Source organism: Plutella xylostella, chromosome 24 (genome assembly GCF_932276165.1).
Source record: "Plutella xylostella chromosome 24, ilPluXylo3.1, whole genome shotgun sequence".
NCBI lineage: Eukaryota > Metazoa > Arthropoda > Insecta > Lepidoptera > Plutellidae > Plutella > Plutella xylostella.
Window position 1 is genome coordinate 2,372,321 of NC_064004.1, and position 27,995 is coordinate 2,400,315.

The following is a 27,995-nucleotide window of genomic DNA, read 5'->3' on the forward strand; positions in this document are numbered from 1 at the left end:
AATAGTGTTACGTTATAATAATATCGACAGAGGGAACGGAGGAAAATAATTGCAGGTTCAAATCATGTCGGGGTCACCAATTTACCTAACAGAATGTAGGCAATCTCTTCTTAATTGATTGTATCTACTGAGGAGCTGTGGGGTTACCATCACCGAACATTAGTCATTAATAATCCATAAGCAGCGTCTAGTCTTCGACCATTTACAACCCTAGACGGACTCATCTCATACATCGCCTACATTGTAAACAGGCCAATATTTTATTACTTTTTTGCGTGACTGTACTGTCATTCCTTCCTGTCATGTCATCGAGTGCATGAAAAAATGTGGCAACGTAAGTAAATTGTTACTAAGTTGGTAGAAAATGGAAACACTATAATAATGTGGTACTTATTTGTTTTACTTATGTGTTATGTTTATGTGGAACAAATAAATGATTTATCTATCTATCTAATGTGGTGATATTTTTTAAGGAAATTTCAATTAGTTAAAATACGTTTCCAGTAGTCCTCTCCGCAGCTTTTTCTAATTATTTCTATCCATTTGCTTCGTATAATATGATCATTCGGTATCCTGATAATACATGTATATTAGAATTTAAGCTGTTAGTGATAAAATTACCTTTTGTACCTATAATAAATTATGTTAGATTTAGTTGTGTAAATGTTTACGTTTTCTCGAATACAATTTCGCCTCATCGGAAACTATGACGAATATTTTAACAAATGATCTAGGTACTTATACAGTTGACAAAAGAATACCGAAACTTTTTTCGTTGTCGTAAATTGCAAAACCAACAACTATAGAAACGCAGAAAAAAAAATATTTTAATAAATGAGTAGGATTTGCAAATTCCATTCATTATTGAAGGCGATATAGAATATAATAAATAATAAATAATTAAATATGTGGGGACATCTCACACACGGCCATCCGGCCCCAAGGCAGAACCTGTGTTATGGGTGTCGAACAGCTGATATATCTTACACAAATACATAGATAGATACATACTAAATATAAATATCAACACCCAAGACCCGAGCACAAATATATTCTGCCATTAAATAAATATCTGCCCCAGCCGGGAATCGAACCCGGGACCTTGGCCATAGCAGTCAGGGTCACTAACCACTACACTACACCAGTCGCCGAATAGAATAGAATACTATTTATTTTGCACCATTAAAGAAAATTTATATGAAATGAATTCAAGGTAAGTACCTAATTCCAATTTTAAGAATCCAATCACGAAACAATTTATGGTACACTTTTCATATCGACCGGGTGTCGAGTTGTCGACAGGACATTCAAGCGGTTCATATAAATTATCATCACTTTTTGGTATTTATTTTCAAGAAAAAACTGGCAACACCGACGATAATTATATCAATATTTACTTTATTAAATTATTTATATTAATACATTATTTGCAGATGGTAGGTGATCTTGTATGGCGTTTTTAGTCGACCTTTGTAGTTTCTGCACACTTTTAAAGCACATACAGACATACACGCATTTTAAAAGGACAAAACTGAAATTAATGCTAACTGTCAAATATGTGTTGCACCGGCGATGACACAATAGACACTGCTAGAGCGAAATTTGTAGCGGGGCAGTAGTGCCCCAGTTTATGTATGGCAGCAATTGCTTCTTCTATGGGGAATCTAGGGTTGTATATAATCAAAGCGTCTAGTATAGCCAACGTGTATACAGGGATTATTAAAAATTTTCGGATGACCTAGGCTACTTTTTAATCTGAAATTTCCTCGGCAAAACCTTTTAAAGCGAAAGCTAATGAATAAGTTAAACTGTTATGTTTTTAATTTATCTATATTTGGAAAAAACCAACCAGCAAAATTCATAATTAAGGTACATGGGTTTTTTTTTAAGTATAATGACATTTCATTTCAAGCGAATAAGAGGTTTTCTCATTTTTATAATTTATGTTCTAATGTAATTATTAGTTTTATTGACTAATTGTGTACTTAGCTATAATTATTATTCACAGACAATGACAAGCCGGTGTCGGTGGCGTCCATGTGTCGCGTCGGCTCTAAAGTGTGGATCGGGGACTCTTCAGGACGACTCTCTGTGTATTCGTAAGTACTTTATATTTTCAGCGTGCTACAATAGGTTGACTTCAACTTGTACCAAGGAGCTTTTTTGTATGTTCGTGGCTTCTATGAAGATACTTGCTTTTACTTATTTATTGTATTTACAATTATTGAAAGTTCAAACACACCTAACGGAGCTCATGTAAGTTGATTTCCTATACAATCAGAACTCTTTCACCAAAAATTATGAAAGAAACACCAAAAAAGTGGTTAGGTGTGTTTTGAACTTGCAATAATTCTTGACACGACGTAGAGATACGGTTTTGGTATCATTTTTAGCTTAACTCAAATACTTTTAAAATAATACATAAAAATACCATCAAAGGGGGGGTATTTTCAAAGTAATTCAAGTAAAATGTTAATTTTTGCTGTTTTTTTTTTCTTAAAAACACTAGATTAGGTGCTTTTAACTTATTTTATGTAACTTTTTAGCAAATTTGGATATTTTTATTAGATAGATATGACTTTATGCGGATAAAACCATTTTATTTCATGTCCGTAAGGCGTTTAAATCTCGAGATATGATTTTTATGAAGAAGAAGAAAAAACTAATTATCTAAAACATTAAAATGGCCGCCATTTCTAGAATATTGAGATTAGACCCCACATATGGGGGGGTTTTTTCTCGATGAAATTACTCGTAGAATCTACCCTTAAAGTTTGTCGGGTTCGAAAAACAACACATTGTATAATTATCTATCCTCGCAGATCATCAACCTGCACCCTTCAATGGACGGTGAGAGTTCAAGACCTGGTCGGGGGCTCCCCGGCCGCCGTGAGCGCGCTGGCGCCGCTGCCGCAGCTGGGCCGCGTCGCCGTGGCGTTAGAATGTGGCAGGTATAGTGATATGAGGGGACAACTCACACACGGCCATCTCACCCCAAGCTAGCATCCGACACACTTACTTACTTAGAGCTAGATAGGCAGGTATAGTAGGGACAACTCACACATGGACATCCGACCCCAAGCTAAAGAAAAAGAAACTTTTATTTGACACACTGACAACAACTACAAAAATGCAGACGAAAAAAACAATAACACAGGTTTCTGTCCAGAGCGTCAAAAAGACACCAGCTCAGCATGTGCTGAGCACAATAGGGCCTCAACGCTGGTTTTTAACCTGGTCCTTATAAGTTGACCTCATTCACGAACAGACAGCCTAGACAGAGCTTGTAATATGGGTTTCTGCCAGCTGATATATCTACACAGATACAGATATAGATAGACACACATAAATACGATAGATACATATTAACTCGCAACACGCAAGACCCGAGTACAAATATCTGCCTCGCTTGGGAATAGAACCTGGGACCTCTGATGCAGAGCCTCTATACAGCAGGTATGTCGTCATATCCAGCATCTTCATCAGTAGCAGTAGTCTCCAGAGCATCGCCCTGCACCCTTCAATGGACAGTGCGAGTTCAAGACCTGGTCGGGGGCTCCCCGGCCGCCGTGAGCGCGCTGGCGCCGCTGCCGCAGCTGAGCCGCGTCGCCGTGGCTCTAGAATGTGGCAGGTATGGGGACATCTCACACACGGACATCCCACCCCAAGCTAGCATCCGACACACTTACTTACTTAGAGCTAGATAGGCAGGTATAGTAGGGACAACTCACACATGGACATCCGACCCCAAGCTAAAGATGAAGAAACATTTATTAGACACACTGACAATAACAACAACAAAAATACAATACAACACAAACAACACAGGTTGCTGTCCAGAACGTCAAAAAGGCACTAGCTCAGCATGTGCTGTAAGCAATAAGGCCACAGCGCTGGTTTTCAGCTGGCCCTTACAAGGTCATTCAAAAACAGGCAACCTAGAGCCTGTAATATGGGTATCGGACAGCTGATATATCTACACATATACATAACACCCGAGATCCGAGTACAGATGTCACTCTCTCTTTAAACGAATGCAGTGCAAGTGCAGGAGATTGAAGCTTTAATTGAAAAGGGTTGCTATGCGGTATCCGTTTATTATGAAGTACCTAGGTATTCGTTAAGATATCCGTTCACATCGGTGGTGTCAATATAAGCTACATCTACTGAGCACTTCGCAACTATCTGACGATTTTTCAAGACAAGTTTCATCTGCATTAGAAAGTTATATTAAGATTAAGAGCGCTCCATTCGCCCACAAACGGTTTTGAAAAAGTAATAACTTATCATCTATCTATTAGAATAGAATAGAAACATTTATTCAACACACAAACAGCAAAATTATCAATACACATTACAATTAAACACTTAATCAAAACCTAATGTAATGTTAGTAATTAAAATTTACAAAATATTAAGTTTTAGGTTAGTATTAACGTGTACATTTAAAACACAAATAGTAAAATGCAAGTTGCTGCGTAGTGTCTAAAAGGACTCCAGACTCAGCATGGGCTATAATCCAAGGATAGCGGTGGTTTTCAGATGGAGCGTTTGCAGTGACATCACGAAGGGACTATTGAATTGCCAGCGTGGCGACAAACAAAAATATAGTTAGCAAAATTTAGGCTCAGAAAACTTTTTTTTTTCATTCACACCATGTTTTTTCCAGACTATTCCTGGTGACGTCATCCCGGCCTCAAGTGGAGGGCAGCTTCGTGGTGACGGAGCTGGGGGCCGCCACCGAGCTGACCTGCCTCGCCGCCGTCGCCAGCCCCACCGGGTAAGTATTTATGTGAAGCACGGTCGCTAAGTACAGCGAAAAACGGTCATTGCCCCTTATATAATAATACACTCACGGGCAATGAAATAGTTCCTCTCACAAAATGCCGACACCAAACAACCCCAATTTTTTCAAACATTTAATAAAAAAATTGAACAAAATATTTTACCGTTTTTAGTTGATAATATCCTGATGCTCTGTTAAATGTACTTACTCCAATATTGCAGAAGGTGACATTAAGCTACGCCTTTTCCGTTTAGAAGTAATTTGGTGTTTTTCTTAGTGGAACCTTTTTATTGCCCGTGAGTGTATTTGTCTTTTTCGCACGCGCACAGAAATAGCAATGACCGTTTTCGCTGTGCTTAGCAAACGTGCCTTAGTTGTAGTGGAGCTGGATATCCGGTCTCTGGCTTGTATCTGGACACAGCAGTTAGGTGTTTTGTTATTAACGGTAAGGGACGGCCCGTCGGTTAAACGCCCCTATCCGGTATCGTCAGTGTCCGGTATAGGTTCCTCACGTGATAGGTTGCGAACCACATCGCCGATTTGGAATAAGTACAATGCACTTAGGATACACATCTAGAATCTAGATGTGCAGGTTTCCTCACGATGTTTTCCATCACGGTAAGAGCACGTGGTATGATTGTACTTAAACTCCTTAATTGAAAATATAATTTAAATAATTCATTGGTACAGGCCAGGATTTGAACCCACGGCCTCTCGATTGAGAGGACGAGGCCTTATCCATTACGCCACCACCGCTCTAATTCAGTGACTATTCGGCTACTATCTCAAAATAGTGTCATTATCCGCCTTGTTTTTGTGTGCCTTAAACCGTGTATCGACTGCGCGCGACAAACCATCAAACATTGATGCTGCGCATTATGATGTGAGGCAGCTCGAACATTGTATAAGTTTGCCGCGTTCGAACATGGCTTGCTCGCCAGCCGCGCGCAGTCGATAAACGGCTTGATAAATGCATTTTCTCCCTCTCCTCTAAACATGTTTCCTTTTCACATGTTCTCTGCATGTTTTGTAAACAAGAAAGTGTCTATTCTTAAACCTCGCCCTTCCGCAGTTACGAAGTGTTCGCTGGAGGCTCGGGCCTCGACTGCTACTCGGTGCGCGCGGGCGGCGTGTCGGCGGCCGCCAGTCTGCCGGCGCCGGGCCGCGTCACGAGCCTCGCCGCCGCGCCCACCGCGCCCACGCTGCTGTTTGTTAGTGAGCCTGGTGAGTAGACAACATGCATCGCAGTGAGTAGACACGCATCCAGGTGAGTAGACAACACGCATTCAGGCGAGTAGACAACGCGCATCCAGGTGAGTAGACTACACGTTCCAGGTGAGTAGGCAAAACGCATTTAAATGAATAGACAGCATGCATCAATGTCAGTATACAACACGTATTCAGGGGAGTAGACAACACACGCATCCAGGTCAGTAGACAACACACGCATCCAGGTCAGTAGACAACACGCATCCAGGAGAGGAGACAACTCGCATCCAAATTAATAGATGTTTCAATATTACCCGATTTTTTTATTTTCCTTCTGTTCTAACTCTGCGACCTTCGTCACAACATTACTAAAACTATTGCGTGTATGGAATGCATCGATGTGCCTGTGAACGACTGAATTATCGCTGAGCCAGACATGAGCACATGCTTAGGTAGTTTTACTCATGTGAGAAACTGAGCATATAGATAACAGTTATATATTTCTCATAAATAACGTGACTTTGTGCAGGTAGTCATAATCTCCAGTTGACCTACAATTAACATGTTTAGCTTTAATTTTTTATTCTCATTTTTCTCCCCCGCAGCCTGTGTAGTGTACGGCTGGTGCCTCCGCCGCGGCACCATCGCGTCCCGCCTGGACTGCAGCAAGCTGGCGCCCTGCTCCGAGAGCCTGCAGTCCATCGCACTGGACGATACCATGAGCGAACTGAGTCATACGGTGAGCGGACATTCAACGCAGATAGACATTATAATCATAGTAATGTCCAAACGGGCCAAAAATACAGTCGAAGATATGCGGACGTTAGTGGAGACCCATATCGTGATCGCCGTAAATAGCCACTGTAATCACGGTGAATTATTTGTCCACTTCTGGACATAATGCACAAGGAGCGTCACAAAACTCTTTCCTCGGCCTTCCTCATCCAGCCACTACCGGCTACCTTTCTAAGCTCTCCGGCCTAGTGTCGTTTAATTAGACTGGAGTTAATAAATATTATGAAAAGTAGAGGGCAAAACAAACCGCCTTGTGGAACACCGGCATTCATACCGAACTTATTACCTATGAGACTTCAACAAACTTCAACAATGATACGTCTTTGCACATTTTTTCTCAAGCAGAACAAGAAAATGTTAAACTTTATAAAGATTTTACGACCGTTCATAGTATCTTTTCCCTAAAAAACCCTACTTCAACCCCCAGGTGACAGCACTCCAAGCGATGCGTTCAGAGATCTACATCGGCACGGCGTGGGGCTGCGTGGTGGTGGCGGAGGCGGCCACGCTGCGCCCCATCACTGTGTTCCGACCGCACGAGGGACCGGTGAGTACAGTGCGATACACGTAACTTGACCGAATTGACTTTGACATTGAATAACGATAAGCTAGAGTTAGTAAATGAAACGGTATTCCTGGGTATTACAATTGACTCAAAGTTGCAATGGGGACCCCATATTGAGAGGATAGCCGGTAGATTGAGTTCTGCAGCTTATGCGGTTAGAACCATTAGACAGTTAACAGATGTAGATACAGCCAGGCTTGTGTATTTTAGTTATTTTCATAGTGTTATGTCTTACGGAATTCTATTGTGGGGACGAGCGGCTGACATTAATCAAATCTTTGTTCTGCAAAAACGAGCAATTCGAGCCATATATGTATTAGGGTCTAGAATTTCATTAAGAGATACGTTTAAGGAAATAGGTATACTAACTGTTCCATGCCAATATATCTATGAAAATATTATGTATGTTCGTAAAAACTTAAATTCATTTAGTAAAGTAGGAGCCACTCACGGTATTGAGACCAGAAACAAAAATAGGTTGCTTTTCCCCACACTCAGACTTTCGAAAACAAACAGATCATTCATGGGGAACTGTATACGTTTTTATAATAAATTATCAAATGAAGCAATAAACCTTACTGAGCAAAAATTTAAGAATTATGTTAAAGCTACATTATGTAGTAAAGCTTACTATAGTATAAATGATTATTTAAACGACAGAAACGCGTGGTCTTGTCCACCTCAGCTAAGGCTATTGAAAAAATGAAATGGATATAGGTACTTAAGTAAAATTGTAGGTACTAGATATAAGTAAAAATTGTAATAGATTATAAGGAAAAAGTTGAAAAGATGCTCGAGGAGTTTCTTTCGCCATTTCTTTCCTTCTCAATGACGGGGCCTTTGTGAAATGGTGGTAGATGACTATCGACAAATAATTGTAAAATTTTACGTCGATTAAACCATTTGAATTTGAATTTGAATGCCTTGTGATATTTTTTATGTAGTTTAGCCCATATATGCCCAGAACTAATTTTATCATCAAGAAATTTTACTTTGATTCAGATTCTAGGTGCAAATATGCAAAAAACACAAGTGGGTCGTTAACGACCCACTGGGCGTATATGGGTTAAAATTTAATGTAGGTACGTGAAGATGCGTTCATAAATATTGCAAACCTAGCTCAAACGAGCCTAGAGCGCGGTAGAATTTTGTCCTGCACGCATCCCTACATCTAGACGTCCCTCAAGCTAACTAGCGCCGTTAATTAATAAATCATAGCATTTTTCCAATATGTAGATTTTTTAAAAAAGTGCAGGCGCGGATCCACCCATATGGGCAAGATGGGCATGCCCATCACCTAAATATGACTTGCCATATCACACCACGGGATTTCAATATAATATTTTCGTTATTTTATCACTTTCGTATGGCTGTTTTTTCCTAATTATGTTGGTGGTGATGATTTCTAGTTATGCTAAATTAAAAAAAATCCACCTCGAATCCCCTCTAGATAGTTGTTAAAGAATTCAAAAACCATAAAATTTTCGGTCATGCCAAGCGTCTGAATTTGAGACGACAACGAGACAGACTAGTTTGATCTCAATAAGCTAAATAGTTTTTATGATACAGTTATTATAAAAAACGTGAAGAAATAATCAAAATCTTAAATGTTTAAAAAAAATTGTTACTAATTTGGTGTAAACATTTTGCAAGTGTAACTCTTTAGTTGCTCGTCATCACTCTCTCTCTCTCTCTCTCTCAGCCTTCTGTAGTCCACTGTTGGACATAGGCCTCTCCTAACGATCGCCACCCCAAACGGTCACCCGCCATCTGCATCCAGCGGCTTCCCGCTACCTTCCGCAGATCATCAGACCAACGGGTTGGGGGGCGACCGACACGCCGTTTGCCGACACGGGGTCTCCACTCCAGAACCTTTCTACTCCAGCGGTCGTCGGCTCTGCGGGCTACGTGGCCAGCCCATTGCCACTTCAGCGTGCTAATCCTTTTGGCTATGTCGGTAACTTTAGTTCTCCTGCGGATTTCTTCATTGCGAATCCTATCTCGCAGGGACCCGCCTAACATAGCCCTTTCCATAGCACGCTGAGCAACTCTGAGCTTGTGGATAAGCCCTTTGGTGAAGCACCACGTCTCGGCTCCGTAAGTCATCACTGGCAACACGCACTGATTGAAAACTTTTGTTTTCAGACACTGAGGTATGTTTTGAGTGAAGATGTGTCGTAATTTCCCGAACGCTGCCCATCCGAGTTGGATTCTACGAGCTACCTCTTTATCGAAGTTGGATTTACCTAATCGGATCACTTGTCCTAGGTAGGGATACTGATCGACAACTTCGATGGTGACACCTCCTACAGTTACGGGCGATGATGAAACATGTTCGTTCGACATGACCTTTGTCTTGTCCATGTTCATTTTCAGCCCAACTTGTTTAGAGGCATCATTGAGGTCTGTGAGCATTTCGCCCAACTCCTCCAGCGTTTCCACCATAATAACTATGTCATCAGCAAATCGTAGATGAGAGATATATTCGCCATTGACGTTAATGCCCAGTCTTTTCCACTCTACAAGCTTAAAAACATCTTCCAGTGCACAGGTGAACAGTTTCGGAGAAATAACATCTCCCTGTCTCATGCCCCTTTGCAACTGGATCGGTTTTGTGCTATGTTCGTGTAATCGAACTGACATTGTGGCAGCATTGTACATACATCTCAACACCTCGATATAGCGATAGTCTATATGGCACCGCTGAAGGGATTGAAGCATCGCCCAGAGCTCAATAGAATCAAAGGCTTTCTCATAGTCCACAAACGCTAGACATAAAGGTAGATTATACTCCTCGGTCTTCTGTATAACCTGCCGAAGCGTGTGTATATGATCTATGGTACTATAGCCTTTTCGGAACCCGGCTTGTTCGGGTGGCTGGAAGTCGTCGAGTCTTTGCTCGAGACGATTCGTAATAACTCTCGAAAACAGCTTGTACACATGGCTCAGAAGTGCAATGGGTCTATAATTCTTCAATAGGGCTTTGTTGCCTTTCTTGAAAAACAAAGTCACTACACTTCTGCTCCATGCCTCCGGGCCTGTGCCTTCGAGTATGACGGAATTAAACAGCCTCCGAAGTGCTATTAAAATCGGTCTACCGCCGGCTTTCAAAAGTTCTGTCGTTATTCCATCATCTCCCGGAGCTTTGTTGTTTTTTAGCTGTTTGAGAGCTATACTAATCTCGTCTAGACTGACGTCCGGAATATCTTCGGTATAGTGTCGGGTGAGTGGCGCTCGGCTGTCGTGAGCACCGCTGGTAATAGGGTTTTGTGTTGTGGTGTATAACTGTCCGTAGAATCTCTCAATTTCTCCCAGAATTTCGGGCACTGATGAAACGGTGTTGCCACTGTCGGTCTTCAGTTAGGTCAACAGAGTCTGTCGAACAGATCGATCTCTAGCAAAGACTTTGGAGCCCTTGTTTTGCTCAATTGCGTCTTGAATGCGCTTGCAATTGTAGCGTTTCATATCGCAACGTCTTGCTTTGGCGATCTGTCTGTTTAGACGTCTGTATTCGACCATATCAACTGATGACTGCAACCTCATTTCTCTCCGTTCTCTTATGAGACTCAGAGTCCCATCTGAGAGTTTTTGAGGTCCTCGGTTGGTTCGGGACGAAAAATATTTCGATCCTACCTCTTGGACAGTTTCCACAAACCTATTATTTAAATCGTCAACTGTAACGCAATTCTCTAAACATATCAGGCGGTCGCAAAGCTCAGACTGAAAGCTTTCGGGATCTTGAATTTGAGCAGGAGTAGGACGGAGCGTGGACTTCATTAGACGGGAGCGTTCTATTTTGCAGTTTATATTCAAAGTGCCTCTTACGAGTCGGTGATCGCTGCCGGTCTTAACCCTACTGATCACTGAGACATCATTGAATATGTGCTTCTTATCCGTCGTTCTTATCGTCATCACTCGTTTCAGTGTAAGTATAACTAACAAAATGATACAAGTTATGTGTATGTAACTCTTGATAGTGTTCTTGGGATTAAGCTGTTTAAAGTTGGAGGGGTAATTAACTATAGGTAATTTAGGGGTACACTACATAAATCCGAATTACTTTTTTACGAATATGAAAATAACGATTTTTAAAATTACGAATTTCATAGTTCTGAATAATTCACAATCCCGAATTTCAAGTTTCCGAATAACGAAAATCACGAATAGTTAATAAACGAAATTTCAAACAACATATTTATTAAAATGACGAAAGTCAATTTTCCGAATATTATTATTTCGATGTTTTAAAAGTACGACCTTTTATTATAACGAATTGTTAAAATTACGAATCCCGAAGTTTTAATATTCCGAAAATACAAATTCCCGAATATATCTTAGTTAACAAGAAATAGTTATTAAGAATAGTGTGTTTATTAACAGCATAATCCGTATACAATTTAACAATATTTTTTAAGCTATATTATGTGAAACGCTCCGCTCCGCTTCGCTGCGCTCCGCTTTGTTTTTCGATATCTATGTGCACCTAACACGCTCCTCCTCGCTTTGCTCGTCGTCGCACCTATCTTTAGATTTAGGTCCTAAGGTTTTTAAGGTTAATCACCGTAAAAATCCGAGCAATTTTATTGCTTTGTTGTGTTACTTAACAACAAATACTACAAATACTTTTCTATTTACAATATTTTTACTCTATATTTGAGACGCTCCGCTCCGCTTCGCTGAGCTCCGCTTTGTTTTTCAATATCTATGTGCACCTAACACGCTCCTCCTCGCTTTGCTCGTCGTCGCACCTATCTTTAGGTTTAGGTCCTAAGGTTTTTAAGGTTAAACACCATAAAATTCCGAGCAATTGTTTTGCTCTATATTTGAAACGCTCCGCTTTGTTTTTCGATATCTATTTGCACCTAACACGCTCCTCCTCGCTTTGCTCGGCGTCGCACTTATCTTTAGGTTTTGGGTCTAAGGTTTTTAAGACGTTTACAGTTTTTTTGTCAAAATCACGAATTATCACATTTTCGATCGGGATTTGAATTTTTCGTGATTATAATAAATCGGTATTTTATTTTTCGTATGCTTAAGTAATCGTATTTTTTAACGTTCGTGTATTTGACAATCGTTATAACAAATCTTCGTGATTATAATATTCGAAATTATAATTTACGTGATTTTTAGAATTCGGCATTTAAAAAAATCGGTATTGCAATATTTCGTAAATTACATATTCGGTGTTTTCAAATTCGGAAAAAAGTTTTTCGGAATATTTGGGTGTTCCCGTAATTTAGCATTCAAATTTGGCAGCAATTTTTTTAGCTACGCTTCGCCTTAAAAAATATTCCCTGTGGAATTCCCCAATAAAAAGTAGGTAGCCTAAATTTAAGTTCCGGGTGTTATTTAACTACATTCGTTTTATTGCATACACTCACGGGAAATAAAAAAGTTCCAATGACAAAATCCAAATTAAATTAAGTTTTAGTTTCTTAAATGGAACTAAAACGAACTTAATGATGCCTTTTGCAATGTTGTGGTACATTTAACGGCGTATCAGAATATAACCAACTTGATTTGATTTGATTTATTGAATTATAGGTACATAAAAAAAACAAGCTTAAGGATACTACAATCATCCTCGCAGGATTGTGCGCAGCACCTTTATTCTGCGTTATAATTTATAATACAATTAACCACTTGAAAGTGAGTATAACATTTATGATACTCGTACATACTTAACATTCATAGCAAGCAACAATTATGTAGATATCGTAAGTAGGTATGTATAAATAAAATATAATTTATACTATTATTTTGAGGCAGCAATATAGGTACTTAAGTAATAAGTTATCACTAGAGCGTCGATAGAAAGTATTTTTTTAGTTTAATTCTAATATTTGAGTACCTAACTAAAAACGTTTTTTTGGTAAAAAAAACCATAAAATGTTTTATGGCTATTTGGTGTCAGAATTTTGTAAGTGGAATTGTTTCTTTGCTTGTGAGTATATTAACAAACATCCACTTATAAACTTTTGCCTCCATAATACAAAATATTTTGGTACAAATTGAGGAAATCTGTTTAAAAATAGTTTTTTCAAAAAAGGCTTTATTTTAAATAGCTGTAGGTACCTATTATAAAATACTATTAGGCCTATCAAGATAAAATTAACTTCAATTTAATGAGAATTTAGACTAGTTGCATACGTTGTATAGTAACTTCTGCCGTAACACAGACTTTTGTCGTTAAAAAAATATCATTGATCCAGTGGCTTTTGAGTAAAACTTGCATTTACCATAACTATAATATTATTATGATCACTACCAACATAAAAAAAATATCTGCTATCAGTACCTCAATGCGAGGCAAAACATCTTTTTTGAGTTGCCCATCACCTATTTTGAGGTCTGGATCCGCGTCTGAAAAAGTGAGAATACAAGAAATTGGTCATGCTTATTTCTTCTAGAACTAAATCAATAATTTATTCCCAATGCTTAATACAAAAAAATAATAGACTTAATAATGAACATTTTCTACTTATTGTAGTTTTAAGAAAACCTATGGAAACATAAAAAAACACCTAATAAAAAAAATATTTTCCCCACAGATCCGCTCGATAATCCCACTCCACCCTCACAAGCAGTCCGAAGTGCCGATGATAATGACGATAGGAACTGGCTACCGGCCGCTGCTTCAGAGATTCGTTCCCCAGGCGCAGGTGAATATCACCCTTATTACCGTTAGCGTAAGACATAGGGTGCTTACATAGAGAATCGGGTTCCCTGTATCTACCGGTAACCTGATTATGCGAAAGCGCTCACTCACGGAGCATTTCCCGGATTTTTTAATGTCATGAGCGCTTTCGCATAACCAGGTTACCGGTACAGGTAGATACAGGGAACCCGATTCTCTATGTAAGCAGTAACCAGACACTCCATACTGGACGCGGCCGACCTATGTGTGAAACATGTAGAGATGAATTTGGCAAAATATACTCACAGGCAATGAAAAAGTTCTAATGACATACCTAGCACAAAATCGCTTGTAAACGGAAAAGGCTAGCTTGATGATACTGTCTGTATATTGAAGTACCTATATTTAACAACGCATAAGAATATTACAAACAAAAATGTAACTATTTTATTATATTTTTTACCGTTTTGGTCATTTTCAGAATACAAGCAACGCGACCAACACCGCGACTGGCTCTTATTGCCTTCTCTGGAGAGCTCTGAATTGGATGGCTGAGTGAATTACTGGGCCGGACCGGTTGGAAACCAAACGGTATCAAACTACCAAACATTTATGTTGAAATGCCAAAGAGATTTAGCTTGAAAACATAGCTCTCTGTATTTGCAGGCTCTTTAAATGCAATACATTGCGTCAAGCTTGCCTTCACGTCATTTAAGACAAAACTGTTTTGTTTTTCAAAAGCGTTCAGCAGTAGCGTTTACTCAATGAATCTCATACAAAATGCCCCTCATTAATAATTTTATTGCTACACAAATTGTAAGACAGATATTTGTACTGAAGTCTTGGGTGTTAGGTAATATTATTATGTATCGATGTATGGTGTAGATGTATCAGTTGTCCTGCACCCATATTACAGGCTTTGTCTAGTTTAGGGTCGGATGGCCGTGTTTGTGATGTCCCCACATAGTATCAAAGTAAACTAAAAAAGCACCTATTGATTATTATTCCTGGGATGAGGTTAACAGAATAAAAATAAAAAAATTGTTATCGTCTTCGATTAGATCTAAAAAATTTAAGGATACTGAAATAAATTAAATATACCGTCCTATTTGGGATATTAAATTATATGCGAAATGCATTAAATATTTAGTAAAAATCTATCCTACAAGGTTAAGTATTCATAAGCTTTAAATTTTCGTTCCATGACACAATTCGAACTCTGTTTTTTTATTAGCATTTAAGAAAAGATATTCCTTCTGGCATTTATCTGTGTTCTTAGTAGGCAAATTAAAATAGAGTGAGCGCAAAACTAGCAAATTGTGAACATTCGAAAGTAGACCGGTGGTAGCTCAGTCGGGTAAGCGCCCGGTTCTCACGCCAGAGATGTGGGTTCGAATCCCGGCGCTGACATGTACCTACCAATTAGTTCTTTGAATTTAAGTACAATGTATACCATCGCTCTTACGGTGAAGGAAAACATCGTGAGGAAACCTGCATATGCGGAGGTGAACTGTTTGCTTACTGGCAACGCAACGCAGCCTTAAATATATCTTCATAAGTTTGTGATCTTCGTATTTGATTTGTGCGTGTGTGTTTTTTAATGGCAGTTTATTTATTTCTACGGCCCAATCTGCCTTCTGTATATGATTTAAAGATATTTCTACCACTAATAGAATACTCAATTAAGTTTTTGGTGCTGTTAAAACCTAAATTTGTTTGTAGTTATAACAAAATGCCTTTATCGGTAAAGCAAATAAAAGCATTTTCGTTTGCCGAATTTCTAGCTGTCTGCTGTAAAAATATTATTATATATTCAGTAACAGCTACATTTATCTATTTTATACGAGAATTTAAGATAACCGATCATCTACTACTAGTGCTGGTTGTAAAACTTATGCAAAACGTTTTCTCTTATACAAAGTGTTTTTTAATCTGAGATACCTACTAAATTGAGCGATTCTAAACGTTCATCAACAGTCGATTGTCCCGCGATTAAGTGACGTATATTGTACTATTGGCGGGAGAATCGACAGTTGATGAACCATTCAGAATCTGTCAATTTAGTATCTGAGATTAAAAAACTGACTTTAGTATTATGTATTTACTATTTGGCTGCACTCATAGAACTAAATGTCAGATAGTGTGATAGGGAAGGTGAGTTAATTTTGCTTCAAGACCTCAGTGGTGGCTCGGACTCTAGTATAAATCGTATTTTATTTTTTTTAATTAAACAACCTGCGGCCGATACACGGGTTCGCTATCGACGTCGATAAACTCGTTTAAAGCGCGTTCTACCAATCACAGTATTTATGGCGAATTGCGATATAGTTACGTTTATCTACATCGAAAACGGACGTGTGTAGCTGTATTATATGAATGGTTATAAATATTCTGCAAAGATGAAAGAATGATATAAGTACCTAGCTTTAGTAACATGTGTACCTAAATAAGTTATACTTACTACTGTACGTACAGAATGTTTGCCAATACCAAAGATTTTTAAAATTAACTTATGAAGTTAAATAAATACCTTTATCCACTTATACTTGTGTTTTTTCTTCGTGACTCGAAAAGTAGAGATGCTGTCTTAACTATTTTAGTGTCAATTTCTCCACTATGGAGTAGGTTAGAGCATAACCAGGTATTAGTGGTTGACTTTTGACACATCTGTCAAGAATTTGACACCGAAACCGACTATTGTGAAATTGGAGATAAGACTCAAAAAATGAAAAGACAACGCTACATTAACATCCATTTAATGAATACTTTACACATGGGTAAACAAAATATTAAAAAACTCTTTAACACTTGGGTAATTTTTCAGATATATTACACATACTTCGAAAGATATACACATTCTTATATGAGGAACTACCATCTAATATCTTTCATTTAAGTACATACATTGCCCTGTTTTATGGCGGAATAAACCGTTGATCATGAAAAAAATCTCACTCTCTGCTTGGGATCATATCGTCGTGATCACTGATAAAATATACAATGTACTTATGACATTTAAATCAAAATAAATTACAACTCTAAACGCAAAAATAAATCACTATAATGTCAAAGCAGACGACCAATAGATTTAATTTCGTTTAAATGTTACGTAAGCAGTAGTACCTAAGTACACATAATGTAAATTAAAAAATCATATAATATATTGTCTTTTCATTCAGTTTTTTAAGTACGTATGTTCGTACAAGATCTACTTTTGCACATTTACTCTATTAATTTGAACCTTGGATCAGTTACTAGTGTTACTATCTACTACAGGTGTTGCAAAAATTGAAAATTAAGCCAAAAAGAGGTTACTCGGGGGGTTATTGTAATAAAAATTTACTCCACAACTTTTGGAAATTTGCAACATAAATTGTATAGTTTTCCATTTTAAAATGTCCCACGACGTGACACGACTAACAACTTGAAAAAAAATACAAAAACTACTACTTACAGTATTTTTTGCAACAAGTTCTAGTTATTGGGGTTGATTCTGAACAAACAAATTTTAAATTTAATTCTGTCCAAACCAAAACCTCAATTCACATTTTCTAAACAGGTTTACATAACCATAATTAGCTCTTATTTTATTTTAGCTGCACATCGGAATGATTAAAACTACTTATAAGTACATATTGAAAAATAATAAAAAATATCACTTTTATAAATAAATCAATGTCACAACAACAGTTTATAAATAAAATATTTTTCTAAAACAACACAGCCGTCAATATACTTTATATATAAAAAACAATGACAATTTTGTTTTAAAAAGTCATTCAATACCTTAAACTTAAAAAGTACTCGAATATAATTAAGTACTTACTTATATAAGTTTTAGGTACTGAGTGTAAATAAAACTTAAACATTAAATCACAACGAAAAACATTATAAATATGTCATTTAAATAAAATACATCTACATTGCAACATCACATAATAAAATCAAACTGAGAGGTAATAAAATGGTAACTTTTATATCACTTTGTTTTTGGAATGTCTTTTTTATTTAATTCATAGTTATATTAACATATTTCTTAGAAAGATCTTGCAGATTTTCTTAAAATATCCTTTGGTAATTGGGTGAAATTTAATAAGTGACATTGCCCACCCCACCACATTGCCATAGCACACATATTTTGCTGACTACGACTGACATACTGAGCAACTTCGGAGTTGTTCCGATCATTTAAGTTGCTCAGTATAACATCATTAATATAATTCTTCAGCACAAGCTTGCTTGTGTGGGGGTCCACCAACCCGCACTCGGCCAGCGTGGTGGACTAGGCCTAAACCCTTCCTTCATTGGGAGACCCGAGCCTCAGCAGTGGAGACGTGATGGGTCTTGATGTCTTGAATATAATTCCGCCCTGATTACATAAATATTACATACATGTAAATTATGTAAGTACATTACGATTAAATTCTTAAATATACCTAATAGGATGACGTTTTCAATATAGACCGACTACATAGATATGTTATATAAGTTACATTACAATCCGGTAATAAAATATTTTTCTACAGATTTAATCAGATATTCATTAATTACAGTATCGACCTATTATTATACTTTAAATAATAAATATGTACATTGTACAATATAGTTAAAGGATTATGTTCATTTCATATTGTATGATTATAACAGAATTCCTTTAAGGAGGCATTAATTTTTGTAATGAAAATAATATTAACTACGTAATCAAAAAATTAAGTACGATATTTTAACCGCTCCAATAATTTCATACGTTCACTGGTTTATATATTATGTATGTATGTACTTACATATAATTAAGTAGGTACTTCTTTATACAAAACAGAGTAGAATTTTATTAATGACTTTAACGAAACCATCTCAAAATAGCAATGCATCCGAAATACTAATAGACTCTCATGATTATCCCATAATAGAAATTGCCAGTGACCATGTGGTTTCATTGATGTCTTCAAGATGTCCATTGATAATATCCTAATCTGTATTTATATCTCATAGAAAACTAATCGGTATTATATAGTTAAGTAATAGCAAAGTGACTTAGGTAAGTACCCTCTGTTTCACAATAATATGTTTATCTGGATCAAGATTAATCTGTTGAATAAAAGTCTAACTAAAAATAAGCGTCCACCTTTCAGCATCGTACGCAACTCGCAACGGACGCATCGAATTCAGTATTCTTTTGCTAACCCTACCGCACCAAACGGATTTTCCTAAATGTATGGAAAAACGGCGTCGGCAGTGCCGATGAAGTGGACGCACGTGTGTGAATTTATGTACAAAGAATACTGAATGCGATGCGTCCGTTACCTGTACCGGTAACCTGATAATGCGAAAGCGCTCATGACATTTAAAAATCCGGGAAATGCTCCGTGAGTGAGCGCTTTCGCATAATCAGGTTACGGGTACAGGTACACCTTTACACAGCCTTAACAAAAACCCTAGTTGGCTATTGTTTATGTTGCTAATTTAGCGTTTTCAGACACTACGCGTATCTAGTTCTTGTGGTAAGACCGTAAAACATTTACCCAACAGATTTCCTTAACCCAGGCGTCGTGAACCAGGCGCTTAGTCCACCTTGCTATCGCCGAGTCGCTTTTATATAACTCGGAACCCGCTGACCCGCCTCTTCACTCCGCCGTTGACTAGTAATGGTGTGGACTCTGCACCGTCTTTACCATCCACCTGGAAAATAAATTATAATTATGATTATATTATGTTACACTTAATACAGGGGTTTGTTTTTCGCATTGACATTCTGATTTTATTTCCGGGCTTAGATATAACATACTGCACACGTAGGCTTCGGCTTAGTATTAATATACTCTAATTGCAACACACTGTACTTATATAATTTTGTGGAATTGTACACAATTTCGAAGGGTAATGTATAAAATATTAATTGAGAGATTATTCAACACTCACAGCATAAAGTAATACATTTTTAACAGCTGTTCTCAGTTTTTGTTGAGTTATTGTAATTTAATAGGTATTACTTATATTGATTGACCTATATATACTTTCGCGAATCTCCCAAACTTTCGTCGAACAACAAGAATTGTTTCAGGATGACTACCTGTATCCCTTTCGGCTTACCTTACTAAACCACTTTTGGAACATCCAGAAGGCCTAGCATGGGGCGCAAGACGCGCATGTCAAGAGGTAAGTTTTGCGTCACGCTCAACTCACATGGTGCGGCTTCGAGAGCGAGAGCGACGGAAAACTTTTGTCACGTATCGTTCTATTGGCGGTACCATCGACTGTTGATGAACCCCCTCCGTAGCATCATACCAGATTCGCAGAATACCAGATTCTGAGCATACCAGACTCGCATGGAATCAGACTTGGAAAACATCAGATTTTGTACAGTCAGCAATCATGATGCTACGGAGGGGATGAACCGTTCAGAATCTGTTAGTTTATTTATAAAATAACCTGTTTGGCGGGGCTGATGTCGGGCCTGCCGCTGACGCGCGTGGTCAGGCTGGAGATGACGTGCGGCGCCCCGGCCAGCTCCGAGCTGATGCTGTTGTAGTACTGCCGGTAGCAGTGAGGGGCAGAGGAACCTGACCCCCTCAGAATCATTGTTACTATGAGAGGGGGGTCTGGTTTTTCTGCACCTTACCGTACCACAGTCATAATTATCCGTTCAAACCTTAACTATGAACAACACTGACTAGAGTAAATGCGTCTGACTTGTGTAAATGTGTTCATAGGAAATGTTTTGAATGAATAATTGTGGCTTCACTAATGTATATCGCCTTTAAATTCCGTAAGGGTGCCTGCACACGTCCGACTTTTTTTAAGCTGCGTACAGACCGGCCGAACTAACGCCAACGAACGGGTTTCGTTGACCTTCGTTGCTGCAATCTGCCCTGTATTATGTATGATAAATATCCATCGCTGAGCGTTAGTTGGGCGTTCGTTGGGCCGATCTGTACGAAGCTTTCGGACAGATAATCGGGCCAACTTTTCCCTTCTTCTCATTTTCATACTAAGTATACTTAACTTGGTCCGAATGTTAACTCATGCAGGTTCTTCCCAGTTTACTATAATTACAATAACCTATATATATAATTATAGTTACAAGTACCTGTTTGGCGGGGCTGATGTCGGGCCTGCCGCTGACGCGCGTGGTCAGGCTGGAGATGACGTGCGGCACCCCGGCCAGCTCCGAGCTGATGCTGTTGTAGTATTGCCGGTAGCAGATGTACGCTACTGACAGGCCGAGGATGGAGCCTACTAGGACGTCTGGAATGAGAGAAAATATTGTTTGAGCGGTGGAGCGGTTGTAGTCGTTGTAGAATCCGACAAAGCTCAACTTGTAACATAAAAATATCACCACCACCAAAAAAAAAATTAGTCATTAATAATATATATATAGCTGAACATAAAAGAGTAGAGAATAATTGAGGGCGTGGCAATCTAAGAAAGTGGCCACACTATTATAGTATAGAAAACGGACAAAAGTATCACGATACTTTAGCAGAAAAAATCAAAACGAGAAATGTTTCAAATATTTACTAATTATAAAATGCCACTTTTTGGGGAGGTTTATGTTAAGAGAAGAAATTAGTAGGGGAGAGGGAATGAATTTCATTAAATCAAATCAACTGTAACTTTTATTTCATTGTGTATTTCATAATGTTTTGCACTGGAACACGAGTTGGTTATCCCATTATGTAAGTAAGATAGTATCACACATCGATATTTTATTACAGTTTTTTCTTGCTCAGGAAAAAGTTCAAATGTGCCCCGGCAATTCTTCTAAAACTGTGTTTACCGATTTTCCTGCAACAAATTATTTAATTGGTCAGAAAAGCAGTGACTTGCAAATTATTATGTCTGGGGAATTTATACCGACTCTTACACTGAGTTGCAGAAAGGATCTTTAAGTTAATGTCGGCATTAAATGTATTGTTGCCTTGCTTTGACAGTATACGGACAGAAAGAGACAGACATAGATTTAATGTCCACATTAGCTTAAAGTCCCTTTCTGCAACTCGGCATTACATATTCTTGCACATATTTTTACAATAGGTACTCTAACACGGAGAGACCGACACACATAGACACCTACAGCTGTAAAACTTATCGATACCCTTTTTGAGTCGGGGTTAGTAAAAAAGTATCTAGACCTGATGTTTTAACAACATTAGCATCCAGACCCTGATGTCATGTAACGTTTGACACTAGTATTTTCTAACCTCTATAAGAATAACAAATACACATTGAAAGGCATTCTATTACATCAAAATAGTACTTTTTTACAAGAAATATAAGCAATGTATGTTAATGGTTAGAAATTAAGTACCTACTCACCAGTATAAAACGCTGCTCTTTCATAAACATCGTATATATTGACTAATACTTCTCCAGCCTCATTCTCCGCCAAACATCGTAGGTAAACGCTGTAAATCATCTGTCTAGCTTCGCTGCGAATAGTTTTATTCATTTTCACTTCGTGAACAAACTCAACAATCCACAAAACTCCAAAATTAAGCAAAATTCGATTTGTTTATACAGGAACAGGGCGAGTTTGACATTCAAACCATAGAAACAGACTACAAATCACAAGTTTTTTTTTATTGCCAGGTTTAAATCTGTTTAGTTCCAAAAACATTAATCTCTACTCTTTTGTGTTCAGCTATACCTATGTTTTTTTTGTAATTTCTGACACCGAATTCATACGCCTTATTCTATTTTAAGTGGGTACTTATACGCTTAGGAAAGTACCAGTACTTATTAAAAAACTTACATGTTTTACCCGTTACGAAATTAGCATTATCGAACTCTATCAGTGACGGAGTCGAAATACTGACAAACTACTTTTGAAATCATTTTTTGGCACTGAACGTATGATGACATTTTTCAGTATGCTTAGTGAAATGGCCTACTATCGCTAAGTCCACTGACAAATGTCAACCCAATACCACAGTTCTATTTCCTCACCCTGCCAATGATGATGATAATCGCACGTCCGCGACACTGCGACGCACAGCGCGATACAAAGCGGCGCGACACACGCCAGCAGCCGCGCCGCGTCGCCGCGCCGTCGCGATAAGGCTTCCAGACGACCCGCCAGCCAGAGCGCGCAGACTCCCAGTGAGCAGAATGATACTGGAATAAAGAGTAGGTTCAGTCAGCTACATTATACACTGTTGTACCGGTAGTGGCAGGATGAGGAAGGCCGAGGACCGAGTGTTGTGGCGCTCCTTGGCCTATGGATGATAATAATATGATCCAGCAGTGGATGATTATTAGCTGATGATGATGATGTGAAGCGTCCGTAGTCGAGCGGGCCTCAGTGATCGTAACTGATCGCTGAGGTTAAGCAACAACTGACATGGTCAGCCATTGGATGGGTGACCAATTTCAAGTGGTGCTTTTCTGGACGCTTCCGTGCTTCGGACGGCACGTTAAGCCGTGGGTCCCGGTTGCTGCTTCGGCAGCAGTCGTTAAGCCTAGTCAGAGGCCTTCGGGCGGCTTGAAAACATCTGACAGTCGGGTTGCCCACTTACCCGACAACTCTCTCAGCACAAGCTTGCTTGTGTTGGGGTCCACCAACCCGCACTTGGCCAGCGTGGTAGACTAGGCCTAAACCCTTCCTTCATTGGAAGGAGACCCGTGCCCCAGCAGTGGGGACGTAATGGGTCGTGATGATGATGATGTACCTTGTGAAACTCAGTACCTTGTGAAACTCATAGACCATCTTGTCCTTAGTTTGAAAATTAATTTAAACTTCTTATCCTTATCGTGTCGGTGACCAACAGACAACATTAATTATGACCCAGAAGGAAGGATTAGTCAGTCAGGTTAGCGTCAACCGTCAACTGCACATAATGCGCTCAACGTAAAAGGAACAAGTGACATAATTGTTATCACTAGGAAAGGCCTTTTGTGCACTTCTAAGGGCGCTTACCAGAGCTGTTCTCACTATTGCTAAGCTACATATGTGAACCAACTAATGAGAAATGGTGGATATCAAACCCATCCGTATAAACAAATATATTGTGAAAAAGCACCCTTATGCTAAGAAGTAAACTAAAAACATCTATGTAGAGGTATGTAGGTATGAATAGGTATAATATTGGTACTCACAGCTGCTATGTCCACTGGGGAACGACTTCCGTCCGTCCATGACCTCGCGCGCGTCGCCCGTGCACGTGAAGTCCGCCGTCTGCACGCCATCCGGGAAGCAACGGTAGAAGAAGTCCGGGCGAGGACGACCTGTGTGTGAAACGTGTAGGGATGAATTTGGTAAATTATTAATATATGTTTTAAGGTTAGGGATTTTTTGTTATAAATGTACTGTGTGTAACAGTTTTTTGAAACAGGGGATTTATATAACTGTGGATAGTGGATGCCGTCCGGGAAACAACGGAATAAGAAGTTAGGACAAAGCTGACCTGTGTGTGAAACGTGCTGTGAAGGATTTAGTAGACAATTAACCGTTACATTCATTATTTTAAAAAAAATTACGCTGTTTCCTGTCCGGTAGAAAAATTACAGCTCCTGCAAACTTGTGTAAAAGATGCAGGGCTGATTTATCAAAATAATTCGGTATGCGGGAAAAAAATAAAAATATATCCGGCCCCGCTCATCCTGAATGTGAAACATGCTGGGATGAATTTGTTAAAATATGTATTTCTATGGACGTGTCGCAAAGCGCCGTGTCGCTAGCCGCAAAATGTATCTCTTAGAAAACCAAAAAAATAATAGCTCAGAGTATAGTGCCACAAACTTATCTGTTCCGGTGACAGCTCACGTAAATGTTTAATATTTCTTCATTCTATAAGATTTTAAGTTTGCCAGTAGTGGTAATTCGCTCTTGTGGTTTTAATTAACCCATCTAATCTATATTACTATATAATTCATTAGTAAATAATGAGATATGGATCAATTTAGTTCGCTCTCACCGGAACAGATAAGTTTGTGGCACTGTAACAACCCAATAGTGTCGTCAGTTGACTCGTCACTAAGAAACATGTCAGTTCACTTGCTTGGTAAAAGAGATAACAAACAACGTCACTCAAACATACACAGCGGATAATTTTATTCTAATTTATTCAGCAGCTGCTTCAGGTTTACCTATCAATATACGTATCTACTTAAATAAAAGTAAAGGAAACTGAAGTATAGTTACTTTGCTACAAGATTTATCATTCAAATAGTTTGTGCTACATAAATATACTTTAGTTCTAATGCATAGGTATGTAGTTTGTCCACGTTCTTCATTTGACCTCAAGATAATCTCTGTGAGAATTATTATTTCAATATTAGTCACACCACTCTCTCTCATGTTGTGACCTCAGAAATGCCTACATATCTATTCTCTATTCTCTGTGGGGGTGTCAGTACCTGCACCTGGCTCTCTCGAGTGGAACCTTTGTGCATATCCCCAAGGTCTAAACTGCCTTCCTAAGCTTGGACCATTTCCCACCACGCTGGTCCACTGCGGGTTGGTGGGTTCACATATCTAGATGTGCTAAGTCTAGATATGCAGGTTTCCTCACGATGTTTTCCTTCACCGTAAGAGCGATGGTATACATTGTACTTAAATTCAGAAAAGAACTCATTGGTACATGTCAGCGCCGGGATTCGAACCCGCATCTCTGGCGTGAGAAGCGGACGCTTACCCGACTGAGCTACCACCGCTCCCTAATGCCTACATAATTATAATGAGTAAACTACCTATAATCATAGTATGGATGAAACATTTATACCTAGGTCAAATAGACATAATTTTATCAAGTAATATATTTTATCATTATCAGAGGGTCATCTAGGGGCGAAATTATATATCATGGCGCTATTCGACCTTTCTAGTTCCAAGTAGTTATGCCTGATACATAAACACTCAGGACATACGACCACCCTTATAATAATTAACAATCAGTAAAAGAGATAAGTAATTAATAATGACATACAATAAATATGTAAGTATTTGGTTTTTATGATTTATTTTAATATACCTAAATAAAAATGCACACTAACATCCTAACTAATATTATAAATGCGAAAGTAACTGTGTATGTCTGTCTGTTACTCTTTCACGCCAAAACTACTGAACGGATTTGAATGAAATTTGGTATACATATGGTATAGACCCTGGGAAAGAACATAGGCTACTTTTTATCCCGGAATTCCCACGGGAAAACTTTTTAAGGCGAAGCGAAGCTCGCGGGAACAGCTAGTTTGTTTATATTTTGTGCCAAGTATGAATAAATGCATATACTTACCCACAGTTAGCTTCAACAGATTTGTCAGGAAACCTGTGAGGCCGAGAGACAGTGACCATGCCAGGAGAATCTGCAATTAAATTATAGATATATTAGACATTATTTGAAGGAAAGAAAATTCATTTAGGCACTAGGCACAGTGATACAGTAATTAAATAAATACATGTCTAGGAATCTATTAACTATTACAAAGCTGCATAATCTCATTCTTTATTCTACTTCATATTACTCCACACCACTCCCACATAAAATCCATAAAATATGATGAGTGAAAAGTAGTGGCTAGAGATTCATACAATACCAAACCTATTTCTCATTTATAGGTAGATAACAGAAATTATTAAATAAAACAGTACAAATGGCCTTTTTGCTTATAAAAACATTTAGTTATACCTCATAACCTTTTACAGAGAGTAATAATAACATTAAACATTCCATTTAAAGAATATTAATAACATTAATGTCATAACTTACTTCTAGTGCATCATTGCAGTCATTGCAAACTGCCCAAGCAAGGAAGGACAGTATGCACGGTACACTCAGCACGATGGACCAGAGCATGCTGCCGGGCACATAGGACTCGTGCCGAGGATACTTGCAGTTGGTCTCTAGTTCCCACTGCGGGATGACTCGTTCGAAGGGTGTCATGCTTTCCATGTAGCTGTGGATTTGAGATGTACTTTGGATACTTATGGAATCTTAAAACCTTTTTTTTCAGTAATAGCTTTCTAAATAATCAGGGTATTAAATACAGATGTTTTATTTATTGTGTATTGCATGTCTTGCATTTTTTCAATGAATTACCAGGGTATACTGTAGTTAGGACTATTCATCAGTCATGGAACCATACAAATATTTATCATGCCCTAAGTTCTGCTAAATAATCTGGGCTAGAACTCTGTTGAATTTAATGAAGTAAATAAAAACTTTTGTATGGCTAAACGAGAATATAACTAATTATCCTGAACAAAAAGAAAAGGTGTGTAAAATGTAAATGTCCTTTAAAGATCGTTAATTTGGAATTTTAAACTAGACTAATGTTTTTGATAAAAGAAACAATACATCTCATGATTATTTAAATTTATAATGACTGAGTCATTGTGAGTTGCAATACCGCTAACCAGAAATATTGACCTTGAGAAAATTAGAGAAACTTATGACCGGTTTACATAAAAATACTAGATATTCATGTTAAATATAGTATGATGAGTTAATGTTTATAATTATGAAAATAACAATTTAAAATCTTAGGAACCATAACATTTTGTGTCTAGTGGTACTAAATAGGAAGTAAAGATTAGGAAACTAGCAAATTTCCACAAAAATATGTTTGATTTCATTGATAATACGGATTAGGAAATTATTATCTTCAAGGTAATAAACAAATGCATATTTACCAAAAGGCGGAAAGTAAAGCCACCCGAAGGAGCACTTCAATAAATAAATTAAAACTAGCTGAACGTATTAGCGGCATTTTTAACTATTTTAAATGGTTATTTATAACAAAATTAAATTAAAATGCACAAATTTGCGATTTATAAGTTCGAAGTGTGACAGTTTTACTGTTTGACGTTTGGTTGACGTTGACGTGACGTGTCAAATACGCTGAGCAGTGTGTCAATCAGCTGTGTGTGTAACAGAGTAGAACTGAGTAGAAGTGAGACACACAGAATAGACGCATTTTTCCTGAAATAAAAATGACATATTATGTATCTAGCCTATCTGAAACCTAGTTAAACATTGTGAGATATGGCGTTTCGACTTTCT

The 27,995-nt window shown here is 38.1% G+C and overlaps 2 protein-coding genes across 2 annotated transcripts in view; one reads left to right on the forward strand and one right to left on the reverse strand.

Moving 5' to 3' along the window:
- The window catches only part of LOC105382082 (leucine-rich repeat serine/threonine-protein kinase 1), a 97,425-nt gene extending 80,890 nt beyond the window's left edge, over positions 1–16,535 (forward strand). Inside the window, 8 exon segments of the mRNA XM_048629739.1 lie at positions 2,009–2,099; positions 2,823–2,951; positions 4,670–4,780; positions 5,859–6,010; positions 6,601–6,734; positions 7,218–7,337; positions 13,907–14,017; positions 14,474–16,535. Coding sequence (XP_048485696.1) covers positions 2,009–2,099; positions 2,823–2,951; positions 4,670–4,780; positions 5,859–6,010; positions 6,601–6,734; positions 7,218–7,337; positions 13,907–14,017; positions 14,474–14,551 — 926 coding nt within the window. The 3' untranslated portion in view covers positions 14,552–16,535.
- Positions 16,536–19,584: 3,049 nt separating this feature from the next.
- On the reverse strand, positions 19,585–27,828 carry LOC105382050 (phospholipid phosphatase 5). The gene is made up of 7 exons (XM_048629740.1): positions 27,626–27,828; positions 26,703–26,889; positions 26,229–26,298; positions 24,088–24,216; positions 22,939–23,106; positions 21,074–21,237; positions 19,585–19,671 (listed from the first exon to the last, which is right to left on the reverse strand). Exons 1-7 carry the CDS (start codon positions 27,700–27,702, stop codon positions 19,585–19,587), a joined length of 882 nt encoding a protein of 293 aa, XP_048485697.1. The 5' UTR covers positions 27,703–27,828.
- Positions 27,829–27,995: the final 167 nt, after the last annotated feature.